At 38.8% G+C, this 16776-nt stretch overlaps 1 protein-coding gene across 1 annotated transcript in view; it reads left to right on the forward strand.

Moving 5' to 3' along the window:
• Positions 1-2862: 2862 nt before the first annotated feature.
• dcun1d4 (DCN1, defective in cullin neddylation 1, domain containing 4 (S. cerevisiae)) overlaps positions 2863-16776 on the forward strand; it is a 17973-nt gene continuing 4059 nt past the window's right edge. The window contains exons 1-5 of the mRNA XM_048595580.1: positions 2863-4219; positions 8066-8157; positions 9301-9409; positions 13429-13533; positions 14317-14419. Coding sequence (XP_048451537.1) covers positions 4133-4219; positions 8066-8157; positions 9301-9409; positions 13429-13533; positions 14317-14419 — 496 coding nt within the window. The 5' untranslated portion in view covers positions 2863-4132. The remainder of the gene's footprint in view (positions 4220-8065; positions 8158-9300; positions 9410-13428; positions 13534-14316; positions 14420-16776) is intronic.

Consider the following 16776-nt stretch of genomic DNA (forward strand, 5'->3'; position numbering starts at 1 on the left):
GTTCCTACTATCTCTGAAACAAGTCCACATTTGATATGTGGGAATTGTTTAAACATCTACAGATCAAAGTTTAGGACCGGCATGCTCTGGTAAGGAGGAAGAACAAGGATGGCAAGGTAAGGGATCCTTGGATAATGAGGGAGCTTGCAAATTAAGTCAAAAGGAAAAATGGACTATTCTATACATACATTAAAAACAAGAGGATAACTAGGAAGAAGGTAGGACCACTCGAGGATTAAGGAGAGAACTTGTGCTTGGAGGCAGAAGATGTGAGTGAGATCCTAAATGAGTAGTTTGTGTCAGTATTCACCCAAAAGAAGGATATGGAGAATAGTGAGAGTAGTGTGGAACATGTTAATATGCTAGGACATTTTGAGATCAAGAAAGAAGAGCATTAAGGTGGATAAGTCCTCAGGGCCCAGTGGTATCTATGCCAGGTTATTGAGAGGTAATAGAGGAGATTGCTGGGGCCTTGACCAAGATCTTTATATCTTCGCTAGCCACTGGAGAGGTCCTGGAGGACTGGCAAGTAGCTGATGTTGTTCCTCTGTTCAAGAAAGGAAGTAAGAATAAATCGGTGGTTGGGAAGCGACTGGACAAAATTTCTCAAGGGTATGAATTATGCTCATTTGGAAAAACATGGCCTATTTAGGGATAGTTAGCATGGCTTTGTGCGGGCCAGGTCATGTCTTACTAACTTGATTGAATTTTTCGAGGAGGTGATGAAAATGATTAGAGGGTAGAGCAGTGGATATTAGTCAGGCTTTTGACAAGGTCCGTCATTTTGGCCTCATCCAGAAGATTAAGGTGCATGGGATCTATAGTGATTGGCCATTTGGATTCAGAACTGGCTTGCCCATAGACAGAGGGTAGTGGTAGAAGGGTGTTTTTCAGGCTGGAAGTCTGTGACTAAGTGGTGTCCTGCAGGGATCTGTACTGGGATCTGTGCTGTTTGTGATATATATAAATGACTTGGATGAAAATGTAGATGGGTGGGTTAATAAGTTTGCAGACAGTACAAAGATTGGTGGAGTTGCAGATAGTTTAGAAGGTTGTCAGGGGATACAGTGAGATTATAGATCAGTTGCATATATGGGCAGAGAAATGGTAGATGGAGCTTAGTCCAGTTAAGTGTGAGGTGCTGCGCTTTGGGAGATCAAATATTAAGGAAAGGTAGACAGTTAATGGCAGGACCCTGGACAGCATTGAAGTATGGAGGATCTTGAGGTTCAAGTCCATAGCTCCCTGTAAGTGACCACACAAGTACGTAGGGTGGTAAAGAAGCTGTATGGCATGCCTGCCTTTATTGGCCGGGCAATTGAGTACAAGAGTCTGGATGTCATGTTGCAGCTTTATAAGGCTTTGGTTAAGCCACACTTAGATATTGCGTTCAATTTTGGTCACCAAGTCACAGGAAGAAGTGGGAGCTTTGGCGATGGTGCAGTAGGTTTACTGGGATGCTACCTGGATAAGAGGGTATGATCTATAAAGAAATACCGAAAAACTCGGGTTGTTTTATCTGGAGCAGCAGAGGCTGAGGGGTGACTTGATTGAAGTCTATAAAATTGAGATGCATGGGTAGGGTTGATGGTCAGAATCTTTTTCCCAAAGTTGAAATGTCTAATATTAGGGGACATGCATTTTAAGTTGAGAGGGAAAGTTCAAAGGAGATGTGAGGGGCAAGATTTTCACACAGTGGTAGGAGTCATAAATGCGCTGCCAGGGGTGGTGGAGGAGGCAGACACGAGGGGTGTTTAAGGGATTTTTAGGTAAGTACATGAATATGGAAGTAACAGAGGGATATGGATCAAGGGCAGGCTGAAGGGATTAGTTTAATTTGCCACTACGTTCGACACAACATTGTGCGCCGAAGGTCCCGTTCTTATGCTGTACGGTTCTGTGTTCTGTTACTCTTAGGTTGAGGTAGAAGAAAAGAACCTAAGCTTTTGAGAGCATCCGAAACTGGCTGTGTGCACTAAGTACTGGTTTTGCGTCTAATGAGCTGTGTGCATTTTACTCCAGTTATGCTTTCATATATCTTTTGAAAATATTGCCAAAGCAGTTCATCAAATGATCAACTTTCTTGGTTGTTCAACATTGTAAAAAAAAACATGCTCCCAGTCAACTTCAGTTTGGAAAACCAATCCATACCCGTTAAAACTGTTTTGTGACATAACTTGCTGACTACAGTGGGAAACTTGATGAACTTTGCTTGTTTTAGATATAACACACCATTTGACTGTTTTTAACACCACGTCAGTGTAGATTTTCAATTGAACTATGCTCTGTTGAGGTAAGTCACTGAATTTGCTCTTGTCTGCATGTTTACACCTGGTTTGATAGTACCAATGTAACACCCTTGTGTGTGTCCCAGATAATGGCAAGTTTTCTGACCAATTCCCAATTATTAATTGAAGAAAATATACCTGTATAGACTGAGAATTGATTAACGGGCAGAAAACAATAAGAATAAATTAATCATTCTTATCATGGCATACTGTTGCTAACTGGATGTTGCAAGGATCAGTGCTACAAATACAGTTCACAATCTATATCAATTTGGATTTAGGAGCACAATGATCTGCATTACTTTTAATGGGCTTTCGATGTGAAACAATGAATTGGAAAACACCGATGATAGTTAATAGATCAAAAATGGGCGACATGGAGGTTCATTGATTAGCATAGCTGCATCACAGCATCAGGAACCCAAGTTTGATTCCACCCTTGGGCGACTGTCTGTGTGGAGTTTGCACATTCTCCCAGTGTCTGTGTGCTTTTTTCCCTCCCACAGTCCAAACGTGCATGTTAGGTAGATTGGCCATGCTAAATTGACTGTAGTCTTCAGGGATGTGCAGGCTAGGTAGTTTAGCCATGGGAAATGTGGGGTTACAGGAGTAGGATGGGATGCACGTTGGAGGGTCGACACAGACTCAATGGGCTGAATGGCCTCTTTCCACACTATAGGGATTCTATGATTTAGTGGGAAAAATTGTTTAGTTATTGGATGTGCAGGCCAGGGCTTTTGTGGCACAGTGATAGCATCCCTATCTCTGAACCAGGAGGCCCAGGTTCAGTCCTGCTTGCTCTAGAGATTTGCAATAACATCACTGAACAGGTTGATTAGAAAATATAAATGCGATTGAATTGCAGTACAATAGATGTGGAGGCTAAGAGCTCTTGTAGTCCAGTGGTGGTGTCCCTTCATCTGGACCAGAAGTCTAGATTCAAGTCCAACTTGCTCCAGAGTTGTGCAGTAACATCTGAGCAGGTTGTTTCGAAGATATCTGGATGTATAGGCCATTGGTGTCTCTTGTGGCAAAACAGTAGTGCATTAGAGTATTGTTTACTGTTTTAGCTACTTTCCTGAGGAAGGTTACACTTCTCCTGGGGAGAGAGTGCAATGGAAGATCACAGTTTTGGGTTGTGGAATATTTTGAGGAGAGCAGGCCTTATTTCCTAGAATTTCAAAGAATGAGAGTTGATTTGATTCAAACTGACAAAATTCTTAAAAGGCATGACAGGAGGAATGTAGATATTTCTCCTTGCCAGTGAGTTTAAAACCATGAGATGTAATTTCAAGTTAAAGGATAAACCATTTAAGATTGACATGAGGAGGAAATTTCATCTTTGACAAAATGGTAGATCTTTGCAGTTTTCTAATCCAGTGAGATGTGAAAACTCAATCATTGAGCATGGTAATGACAGAAATCTATAGATTTCTGGAGACTAATATCATTAAGAGTGCCACATTCCCAAACTGAGGTAGATGATCAGCCGTGACCTAATTGAATGGTGGAGTCGGGTATGTTGTTTAATTTTCCAATGTAGGAATTTAACCATTTTAAACTCCTGTATTTCTCTATGGAGGGGGTTTGGGTAGAGTGTTTTCTACTTCTGCTAAGGAATGCCCATGGAACTAACTCAAGTTTTAACAATGATTCCAGTTAGATTTTTCAGCAATGCACCTGACTTTGTGAGGACACGCTATATTTTGGAAATGCTGCTCCAAATTAAACTAATTTAACTTTGTAACTGTAAGGGTATTTGTCACCAACAGAAATTTGTTCACAGAGACAGCTCATCATTGACAATTTACTCTGGGAAAGTATTGCAATAAAATATCTAAGTAATGTCCTATGTTGCAGGTAGTGATGATGTTATAGGCCCTGAAGACATGGAGAAATTCTGTGAAGATATTGGAGTTGAACCTGAAAATGTAAGTGCTAGTCCGCAAAATGTAAGCAGTGTCAAAAAAGCTAACAGATGACTTTTATGTTAAGCATTTATGTTGAATCGCTTTTGTATTTGTATATTTATAAGAAAGCTATACAGAACTTTTTGTATTAATTATGTGCAGAGATTTTTCAGGATTCTGGAACAGTTTGTTTTGGCAGTTACTTTTCAGCACTTTAGTGAATTGAACATAGTGTACTGGTCACAAACTATACGGCAGATATATAATTCAAATCGCAGCTTTTCAGAAGACATAACAATCTCTGCAGATGATGAGAAACTAACTCCCTGAAAGTGAAGCCATGTCCTTTTTGTGAGCTAGAAATGGGTCTTCTGCTGACTAATTGCAATTTTTTTAAAGAATTGCAGAATTTTAGTTTTTGTTTGAAGGAGAAAATTGCAACTCTCAAAAGATGTTATTGTCAGTGTGTCCTTTAAATGAGGATAAGTAATGTTTAGCTTCTGCAAGAAAACTGCATTTAAAAATGGTTAATATATCTGGTGCTAACATTTGAGCAAATCAGCAGTGCTTACATAAAATAGCAGATAACATGGAAATGTGTAGATGTAATACCATGGAAATAGACCTTCTAACCAAAAAGATGATGCTTATCCCGCACATAGGCAATAGTCCTAATCTTTTGTGCCTGTCTTGTTTCCATTTCTCCTTTTTATTCTGCCTTTTCCTTCAATTATTATATAATTGATCATAAGTCTCTTTTACAGTTGTAGAATTGGTGTTTGAAGAGACTAGTTCAAAAGAGAATTGAGTATTCAAGTGCACAAATTATTGTATACTAACAGTTGAAATCTAATTTTCTTCTCCACTTCTCCAACATTTTCCCCATTAATTTTCTGTACAATCCAGTTTTTTTAAAAAAGTTGATGTTTGAAAATTCAAATGGAATGTAGTGAGGGCTGATTGGAGATTTGGCTGTAAATTGTTGCTGAACCAGCCTACAGTAGCAGTTAAAGATTAAATCAGTTATATGAAATGTTTTTGTCACAAAAGTTCAATTTATAACAGCAATTGCATTATTCCATGATGGACCAAGTAATGTATATTTTTAACATACCTTAACTAAAAAGGTCTGTAAGAATAAGGGTTTTATTTTCCTAAAATTCATTCTAAACCTAATTGTTTGTTCCTGCTGAATTTTAGAATTTATCCAGCTTGTGAAGGTTCCATTGATCTTTTTCCTCAGTGCTCTGCTGTGCCCTTGTAGAAAAAGGGAATCCCTTTTTCTGCACGTCAAAATCCAGGATCAGATGTATTATTAGAATGCAGTGGACTGATATTGTTATCCCTTTTGTTTTCTGCAATAGTACGCTAAAGTAGTCACAAATTCCCCAACAAGTAATAATGCAAGTGCCATTTTGATTGAAATAACCAAACAGCTTTTTCTGAAAGGAGTTGAAAGCGTAGCACTGTCAGAAGCATACTTCTTGACAGTTTGGATTTTTATGCTGTTTTATAAGCTATTGCTTTCAAAAATGCTTGTGGAAGTTATTAACGTCCACTAAGAAAAGAAAATCCTGCTTTCCTCACCGCTTTGGCCTCATGACACTGATTCAAGATCAACAGCAATCTTAAATGGCCTTGCAAGTGACTCAGTTGTATCTAACAACTTAAAAAGCCTGACAAAAGGAGTGAGTAGATCAACTGGCACTGACCAACCCATCAGAAATGACTACATATGCAGCCCTATTAATATAGTAAAGTTCTTATTAACATCGAGAGCATGTGTCAAAATTGTGAGATCTGCCCCACAGACTATTCAAGAAATTTTATTTTGCACAGGTAAGTAACTCTAATGTAAGAAAATCTTGGAAATGTAAATGAGTCAAATTCCAAAACTTGTCATAAGACCAAGGCTAGTAGACATGCGCAATTTTGAAAAATATTACTGTTCTATTATCTCTAGAAAGATATAATAACTTTGAGCCCTTTTTGATTTGGTTTTGATCTTATTTGAATCCTTGACCAAACCACTAAAATTAACCCTACCCCCACCTCTTCCATTAAAAGTTATGATAAAGGTATATAATTTGTTATCAGTTTGGAATTTGCAGGGAGGTTGTTTCCACTGGCAGGTGAAACTAGAACTCGGAGGCATAGCCTGAAAGAGTCATACCTTCCAAGCAGTCTCCTAGATTTAGCCATCCTTGGATATATCCTGCTGCACTGACAGGACAGACCCACTAGAGGTGATAGCACAGTGGTAAATAGTCAGAAGAAAGTTGTAGTGGGAGTCCTCAACATTGATTCTATGAAGTCTGATGGAGTCGGGATAAACATGGACAAAGAAACCTACTGATTAATGCCTCTGTCCTCTGTCCTCTGTTTCCACCACCACTAGCAACAACTCCCTGCTCCCAATTTGGTTTGCTTTTTGCCCTTCTCTCTGCCCCTTTCTACCACCCACCCCAAGAGAAAAAAGAAAAGCTGATGAATTAGTTTTCCATGTTGAACGCCATTTAAAGTGACCATTGCCAAGAGTGGGTTTGTAGCACCATAACAGATTGAACTGACCAATTCCTTAAGGGCAAACCCTACAGCAGGTGGTGAGGAAACCAGATGGACCTCATCCTCACCAGTCTACCTGTTGCAGGTGCATCTGTCCATTAAAGTATCATTTAGTAGTGATCCTTGCGGTGTCCTTGTGAAGATGAAATCTTGCCTTCACATTGCAGATCCCATCCATCATGCCTGGCCCTACTACTGTGCTGAATGGGATAGATTCCAGACAAATTGAAGCCATTAGTGAACCCAGATAGGTTTTTCTGACCATCAGTGGTGGTTTCATGGGCATATTTAGATTCTTCATTCCAGTTCAGGTTTGAGCTGATGAGGAACATTCATGCTACAAGTGCCAGGCAATGGCCAGTTCCAACAGAACAGCATCTAACTGTTGCTTCTTGATGTTCAGTGCAGTTACCATCTCTGAATGACACTTTGAGCATTGTGGGAGTTACCATCAACCAGCAACTGAACTGGACCAGCCATATAAATACTATGGCTACAGAAAGTCAGAGGCTGAGAATTCTGTATTAAGTAACTCACCACCTTTCTCCCCTATGCCTGTCCACCCTCTCCAAGGCACATCGGGAAGAGATGAAATATTCTCCCTTTGCTTGGATAGGTGCAATGCAAACAACACTCAAAGCAGAACACTGTCTGGAATAAAGCAGCCTGCTTGATTGACACCCCATGTAACAACTTCAGCATTCACACTGTACCACCAGTGCACAGTGGCAGCCATGTGTGCCATCTAAAGCTGTGCTGAAGCAACACATGGAAGCAGATGTCTGATAGTTACAAGGGCAGCAGATGCATAGAACACCACCTGCAATTACCCCTGCAAGTCACACTCCATCCTAACTTTGAACTGTATTGCTGTTCCTTCACTCTGTTTGGGATAAAATCTTAATACTAATTCTCTTTATAGCATTGTGCGTGTCCCTATATGTCCAAGGCCTGCCATGGTTTAAAAAGGCAGTTTGGCACCACCTTATGCAGGGGAATTGAGTTTACCAATAACTGCTAGCCTAGCCTATAGTGCCCATATTCTGTGAATGAATTTTTGAAAATGAATCATTTTGTGGTGGTACAGAAGAAGAACAGAAAGATTTGATCTGTAATGTGCTTTATGGGGTGATTTGGGTTGTGCTGGCCAGTACACGTAACTAATCTTATTGTGTTATCTGATACCCAAAATGGTATTGGTTTCGTAACTGGACTATTGAATATGTTCTTCGAATTCCGATTGCAGAAATCTTTTTAAAACAAATGTTGTATGCTATTATTGCTCTCTTATACTTATTGTAGGTGGTGATGTTGGTGCTTGCCTGGAAGTTGGATGCCCAGAGCATGGGTTACTTCACTCTACAAGAATGGTTGAAGGGAATGACCTTATTACAGTATGAAGTGCTTTTGATTTAGTTTTTATTTGAAATAGTTGCCAGTTAATTTAAAGCTTTCAAATAATGTTTTATTTTTAAAGTGTAGATTTCACCTGTTCTATTTATGTTGCAATTCTGCATTACAAAATATGGCTGTTTCAATTCATCATGCCTATTATACTGCTAGATTCACACTTCTGTTCTACCAGTTGGTTGAGTCTTATATGAGATGTTTGGGTAGCATCTCATTCAATTTCTAGTGAGCATTGGCCTTCAACAGACACTTGTTCCTAATCCTGCTTTAATTGGCAGTCTCATTCCAAAACTGTAGGATTGCTTCTGTGGGAAGTCAGAAAAATTGCCAGAAATGTGATTGGCAGTACCTTTTCTTAGTTTGGGCTGCTGGAAGTGTGTCAGCAATATTGTGAACCAGGATAATTGAGCTAAGAATATTTATTTTAGGTAACTGATATTGGTAATGAGAACAGTCCCTTCTACAACAGTAACATTCCATTTGTAAAATGAGCATAATTTGTTTAAACTTTCCCTGAACTTGGAAGTGATAGTTGGCTGCTCAGGTCTTCAGACCTGTCCTGCCCTTCTGCAGGATCTGCAGCTGAATTCATATATGCCAGCCTTTTTCCTATATCTCTTAATTTTATAGTTAACCAGGTATTATTAATCCATAATTTCAGTTTCACTCTTAATTGTCATTTGTGGGAGAGAGTTCCAAATTTCTTCCTACGATATTGTTGACGCACCTCCAGCAGCTCAACTCAAACTTCCAGTCACATTTATGGCGATTTTTCCTGACTTCCCACAAAACCAATCCTACAGTTTTGGAATGAGATTGCCAATTAAAGCAGGATTAGGAGCAACTGGAATATAAGAATGTTTCTTAACTTCGCTCTTGAAATCTGTCCCTAAATATTAGGCAGTCTTAGTCAGGAATGGTTGTCTTCTCTTTTACCTCCCCCTCTTTTACCTTCCCGTCTATTGAATTTAGCTGCAAGGATTCTTGCTGGACACACCCCACTCTTGGCTCCTCCCTGTCGCTATTGACTACTTATCCAACAATAAAAGTGTTATGCATTTAATCTGATAACCTAATATGGTTTTGACTGTAAAAAAGTTATTTTTATTTCTGTTTTTCACTTTAAGGTGTGACACAACAGAGAAACTGAGAAATTCATTAGATTACTTGAGATCATTGTTGAATGAACCCACAAATTTTAAACTTGTATACAGATACGCCTTTGATTTTGCCCGGGTAAGTAACTATTGTAAGAAAATTTTGAAAATGTAAATGAGTGAAATTCCAAAACTTGTCATAGGACCAAGACTAGTAGATATTCACAATTTTAAAATACAACACTGTTCTATTATCTTGTAGAAAAATATAATAACTTTGGGTCCATTTTTAAAAATTTTGATATATTTGAATCCTTCACCAAACCACTGACATTATCCCCCCTCCGCCCCATCCATTAAATGTTATGACAAAGGTATATAATTTGTTATCAGTTTGGAATTTGCAGGGAGGTTGTTTCCACTGTTGGGTGAAACTAGAGCTTGGGTGCATAGCCTCAAAATTAGGGGGGGACAGATTTAGGACTGAGTAGAGGTGGAATGTCTTCACCCAAACGGTTGTGAATCTGTGGAATTCCCTGCCCAGTAAAGCAGTTGAGGCTACCTTGTTGAATGTTTTTAAGGCAAATATAGATTTTTGAAGGATTATGGTGAGCGGGCGGGTAAGTAGAGCTGAGTCCACAAAAAGGTTAGCCATTCTCTTAATAAATGGCAGAGCAGGCCCAAAGGGCCGGATGGCCTGTTCCTGCTCCTATATTTTATGTTCTTATGTAATTTGGTTTGTTAAGATTGAAGCAGGTGAATTTCAGTTCTGTGCTATTGACTTTTTGTTTTTTTTTAAAAGAGGTCAGAAAATTATTTGGAAAAGTGACCAAAGCATATATTTCCAAGAAATTTATACAATTCAGTTACAATACAATTCAATACAACATAGGAACAGGCTCTTTTTGGCCAACCAGGCCTATGCCATTTCTAAGTCTTATTTAGACCCACCGGGTCCAAATTTTCCAAAATGTGACTTGGTAAGTGCTCAGCCAGATACCTGTCATGTTAGTTGAAGTGTTTTCACCATTGAGTCTGTGATATTAGGAAAACAAATGATTGGGGATGCTGCTAGTTTAGCTTTCAGTTCAGAAGAATCAGATTTCAGTTTCAGGCTAGCAGAAGAGCATTCTGTGAGATTAGTACAATCTCCAGATTGAGAGAGTTTGTAGAATCTGTCAGAACTGAAAAGGAATCCAGGCCAACAGAACTGATTTGAGTAGCAGTCCAATAAGGATGACTGCTAACAGTCTTTCATGTTGTTAATTAAATTTAAGATAAAAGCGACAGTTCTCCGGGATTGAGCTTCTGAAGAGGATATTGCTGGAGGAAAAAAATTGTCCTTATTTTTGATATTCACATTAAGATCTCAAAATGATTGACGGACACAATATAACTTCTTTCCTTTTTTTTCCTTACTTGTACAATCTTGCGTTAAAAGAACATTGGCAGCCTCCTGTGAATATGTTCAGAGACTGACCATTATAGGCATATAAACAGTGTGGTTAAAGGAGAAGTAGGGCCAATCAGAGACCAAAAAGGGATTTTACACATGGAGGCAGGGGGCATAGCTGAGTTATTTATTGAACACTTTACATTTGTCATTACAAAAGAGAAGGATACAGTCCAAGCTATGGTGACTGAGGAGGAAATTCTGTTAATAGGAGGGTTCAGAGTTAATATGGAATAAGTCTTGAATAGTTTGTTTGCACTTAAAGTTGACAAGGCACCAAAACTGGCTGAGGTGCATTTAAGGATTTTGAAGGAAGTGAGACTAGAAATTGCCAATGCTCAGGCCATAATCTTTCAGCTTTCACCTGGGCTTGGGAAGTGCCAGAAGACTGGAAAATTGAAAATATAATAACCTTGTTTCAGAAAGGTATTAAGGATAACCCGAACAAAAAAAAACTGTTAATTAGGGCATAGAGTAGAAGTGCAAGGAGATGATGTTGCATTTGTACAAGACACTTGTTAGCTGGTGCATTGTATACAGTTCTTTACATTATAGGAAAGATGTAAATGCATTGAAGAGCGTGCAGAAGAAATTTTACAACAATGGATTCAAGAATGAGAAACTTCAGTTGTGAGGACAGATTGAAAAAGTTGACTGTTTTCTCTTGGAGAGAAGAAGCTTCTGTTACATTCTGTCATTTCCTTTGCTAAAACAGTTGCACAGCTAATTATCATACTTCAGGGTTTTTGCCTTCCAGCCAACAGTATCAGGTTTTTCAATTTAAAATGATGTACACTGCAGAGCAGGAAAGTGTAATAACAGAGTATGGAAGTAACTGCATATTATAGTAGTTCTGGTCAAACTGCAAGTGGTGGGTTTGAAACATGAACCAAGTGAGAAGCTGGAGACAGTGGTATAAAATAAAGCTTGATTGGACAATAGCAGTACAATTTGGGCGGCATGGTAGCTCGGTGGTTAGCACTGCCGCCTCACAGCACCAGGGACCCAGGTTTGATTCCAGCCTCTGGTGACTGTCTCTGTGGAGTTTGCACATTCTCTTCATGTCTGCGGAGGTTTCTACCAGGTGCTGTGGTTTCCTCCTACAGTCCAAATATATGCACGTTAGATGGATTGGCCATGCAAAGTTACCCATAATCTCCAGGGATGTGCAGGCACGTGGGTTAGCCATGAAAAATGTGGGGCTACAGAGATAGTGGGGTGGGCATGGATGGAATGCTCTTCAGAGGATCAGTATGGACTTGATAGGCCAAATGGCCTGTTTTCACACTGTAGGGCTTCTATTAAATTGCCTATTACCACTGCCCCATCAACATTTTCAAAATTGACAGATATATGCTATATTTGTTTCTTTTATGTAATGTGTGAGCCACTAACAAGGCCAAAAGCTGTTGCCTATTCCTAATTTCCTTTAAATTCAGTAGCTCGGCCACTTTAGAGGGCACTTGAATCAACCATGTTATTGTGGGGGAGTTGTATGTAGGTCAGACTAGGTAAGCATAGCAAATTTCCTTCCTAAAGGACATCAGTAAGCCAGATGCATGTTTACAGCAATTGATGGTAGTTTTGTAGACCCATTAATGAGACCCATCAGCATTCATGTTCATGATTTATTAATTGAATTTAATTTCCCTTAACTGCCTTGGTGGGACTGTCCCCACAGAATTAGTTTGGACCTTTTGGATTATTAATTTAGTTACATTATCACTACAGCACTGCTCCCGAGGGCTGAAGAAATGAATCTCGTCTTCTTTCCCCAAACTTCCTGAGTTTTGACTGGCATCTCTTGGGTATTTTGGTTCAGTTCCTGCCAATCTGACCAAAAAAGCCACCAAGAGATTCCTTCCTCAATGAGAAAGAGTGCCCTTCGATAGCAATGAACTGAAACCCAAAAGACAAAAATAAACTGACTTTACATGGTACTGGCAGGGCTCCGGATACAATCTGAGCTAAGTCACTTTAAGAAAGAACATGTGAGAGGGTAGAACCAATTTTGGGTTATTTCACTCAAAGGCCTCATTAAACATAACAAATATTTCAAAATAATATTTATAAATAAGTAAAGTCTATGTTCTAAATTTAAAGTTTTACCATGAGGTTTCAACTGATGACCCAGTCTTTAACAACAGAATGGCTGTTGAAAGGCAAACTACAACTACAAGAACAACACAAAGGCATCTCTGGTGATATTTTGCTAAAATTCAAAGCATGTATTTCGTGGTGCTTGTTCTAAAGCACAGCTTTCAGGTCATCTTTAGACATGAAAGAAGTGTTTTTTATTTGTTTAATTTACATTTCTAATTTTAAAAAAGATACATTTGTGCCTTGTGTGTAGCTTTTAAAACTGGAGGAGAAATTTCTTTGCTTAATACCACTGCAGCATTCTTTGTTTAACATCGTTGAAGTACTCCAAACCACAATTCCCATAATAGTGCGTGCTCCTAGGGAATAGAAGAATGTCTGGAAACTGTATCAGTTACTTAATTTTTGTAAATATTAAATTAATGTTGTACCAAAAATTCAGCACTTAAAATATATACATATAATGCAAGTATCTAATTGGCTCATTAATGTAGCATTGCAAAGAAAACTAAACGTTGTTATCAGACTAGTTTTAGAAATGAAGTGACTTGCTGCATTGTTCATGTCTACATGCCTTTGTATTTTGTTTACATTTTTTTAAACAGGAAAAGGACCAGCGTAGTTTGGAGATTAGCACTGCTAAATGCATGCTGGGACTACTTCTAGGAAAAACCTGGCCACTCTTTCCAGCCTTCCATCAGTTCCTTGAGGTATTAAAATGTGACCTCTTTCAATTGCAACTATTTCTGCCACCAGTATTTACATATTTAATTTGAATGTAACAGTAATGCTCCTGTGTGATTGGAATTTATCTTACGCTGTCCAAAAATATTCTAATATTTAGAGACACTAAACTAGATGCAATTACTTTCATTTCCAAAATTGCTGTTTCGACCTACAGTTATCTATAATTCAAATACTAGGATCTATTTTCAATTATTTAAAAGATTTTGAAAATTGTTGTTGTTGGGCCTAAATGCTTGATGCAAGATTATGGTTCATTTTAAATATATGCATGTAAAACATATTTACCTGCATTTATATGACTGTATTAAGGTGCTTTCTACTAAAAGTAATGCATGTGGCTAAAACTGTTACTGAACTCGGCATAACTAAACGCTCTTACATCAGAATACCCAGATTGCTGTACTAATGGCTTATTATAGTGTTGCATGCCAATGTCAAATAATTCAATGTTTGTTTCACTTGAGTTGAATAACACAAAAATAATGGAATTTGTATTGTTTGATAACATTTGGTTTAAATATCAAAAGTTGTCCTTTGGTTGATTTTGTAAAATCTGGGTATCTCCTGTTTGTACTTTTTACTGAAGGGCGCTACTAGATTTGACGTGCTTCAAAATGTGAATGGTGAGGAATGTGCTAACTTATAGTTTGCCATAATATAAGCAAAGTAGAAACGTTTCATTTTTCTGCATCATCAAGACATATGAAATGATCTGTAGTATTTTTAAAATTTTATGTTTCACACAGCAATCCAAGTATAAAGTGATCAACAAGGACCAGTGGTGCAATGTGCTCGAATTTAGCAGAACAATTAACCTTGATCTTAGCAACTATGATGAAGATGGGGCTTGTAAGTACAATAGTTGAATTTCTTTAACTGTCTTCATTTTTCTCCTTGTCTTTTTCCCTTTAGCATCCATGTCTGAGGGAGTGAGAAATAACTGATGTTCTGAGATCTCATGCTGGAAGGTTTACAGTGATGACCTTTCCTAAAATTTTCCCCTTCCTTCAGGGAAGCACCAAGTCAATTGCTCACTTTCTCATTGTAGTGAAATGGAGATTGGGAAATCCATGTGAATGCAGTGCAGGTTTAAACCAGCATTCCAACATATTGTGGCCACCAAGGCTTTATTTTGGTAATGAATTGATAGGGAAGTTCAATTTGAAACAATCTTTAAAAAAGTTAGGATCATACATGTCCTTGAATTACTTCTGTTGCAATCTTGATGGAACAACTCAATTGTTCTGTTTATCGTGTATTTTTAACTTAAGCCCTTCATAACATTGAGAATCAATCAAAAGGAGATAATGAATAATGTAGTTGTGAGAGGATCTTCATGAAAAAATGATTATAACATGGTAAAATTATTCTGTGGGATAGAGAGTGCTGTAGGTCAATCAGAATCTACTGTCTTAAATATAAAGGCAGGAAATAATAAAACCTTGAAGTTATGAGGGATGACTTGCCTGTGTTAGACTGGGTACCTTCATTTAAAGGCATGACAGTAGATAGGCATAGCTAACATTTCAAAGGTCAACTACAAGCATTGTGATGGTTATCCATTCCTTTTGATTGAAAGAGAGCAACAGAAAATGTGGCCCAACCATGACTAATAAAATAAAGAATAACATTAGATCCAAACAGGAATCATATAAAGTTGTGAGAAATTGTCCCTGAGGACGGAGAGCAGTTCAGAATTCAGAAAAGGAGGACCAAAGGCTTGAGGGAAAAATGGAGAATGCGAGTGAACTTGCAAAGAGCATAGAAGCTTCTACATCTATTTTTAGAAGTATGTAGAAAAGATTAGTGAAGACAAATATAAGCCCATTATAGTCTGAAATAGGAAAATTTAGAATTGGCGGAACAATTGAACAACTACTTAGATGTATCGTCTTCTGTGAAGACAGTAAATAGATTCTTTGGTGCTGTGGTTTCTTCCCACGGTCCAAAGATGTGCAGGGTAGGTGGATTGGCCATGCTAAATTGCCCATAGTGTCCAGGGATGTTTAGGTTAGGTGGGTTAGATATGGCAGGTGCGGTGTGCGTCTGGGTCGGATGCTATTCGGAGGGACGGTGTGGACTTGTTGGGCCAAATAACCTGTTTCCACGCTGTAGGGATTCTATGATTCTAAATGCTGGGTAAGCAAGGATCTTTTGGGAATAAGGAACTGAATGTGACCTGTGATCCGAGCTGATATTACAGGACAAATCAGATCCCAGTCTAAAACTGGCCTGATTAGATCATATTTTGTTTTATTGCATAACCAAGCTACTGCCATATGACACAATTTAAAAGTTAATTAAACTGAGTAAGGCTTAATTAACTTAGAGATAAGATATGGTAGGAGCGCTTCAAATTGTAGTCTGCTGCTCTTGCTTGATGTGGGAAGCTGGGCACGTTTCCAGTGCCCAGGACCCGCATGTATGAAAGAAGTGTCTCCAGCTGCAGTTCCTGGAAGCCCAAGTTTTGGAGTTGGAGCAGCATTTGGGGACAGTGTCAAGCATTCGCAAGGTGGAGAGTGTCGTAAATAGCATGTATAGAGAGATGGTCACATCGCAGATTCAAGCTGCACAGGCAAGAAGGGAATTGGTAACATCAGGCAGAGTAGGAGGGCTAAGCAGGCAGTGTTGGAATCTCCTGTAGCTATTCTCCTGCAAAACATGTACCATTTTGGATACTGTTGAGGGGAATGGCCTTTTGGGGGATAACAGCAGCAGCCAAATTCATGGCACCATGGATGGCTCTGCTGCAGAAGAAGGGAGAGATAGACATAGAAATGCTCCAGTTATAGGAGATTCAGTTGTTAGGGGAATAGATAGGTGTTTCTGTGGCTGCAAGCGAGAGTCCAGGATGGTGCGTTGCCTCCCTGGTGCTTAGTGTTCTGGATGTCTCAGAGCGGTTGCAGATCATCCTGGAGGGGGAAGGATGAACAGCCAATGGTCATAGTACACATTGGTACTGACGACATAGGTTTAAAAAAAATGGTTGAAGTCCTAAAAGCAGAATATAGAGAACTGGGAAGAAAGTTGAAATGTAGGACCTCAGAGGTAGTTATCTCAGGATTACTACCAGTACCACAAGCTAGTCCGAATAGAAAAAGCAGGATATATGGGATAAACAGACACAGTAGGAACTGCAGATGCTGGAGAATCTGAGATAACAAGGTGTAGAGCTGGATGAACACAGCAGGCCAAGCAGCATCAGA

Source organism: Rhincodon typus, chromosome 1 (genome assembly GCF_021869965.1).
Source record: "Rhincodon typus isolate 14 chromosome 1, sRhiTyp1.1, whole genome shotgun sequence".
Classification (NCBI taxonomy): Eukaryota; Metazoa; Chordata; class Chondrichthyes; order Orectolobiformes; family Rhincodontidae; genus Rhincodon; species Rhincodon typus.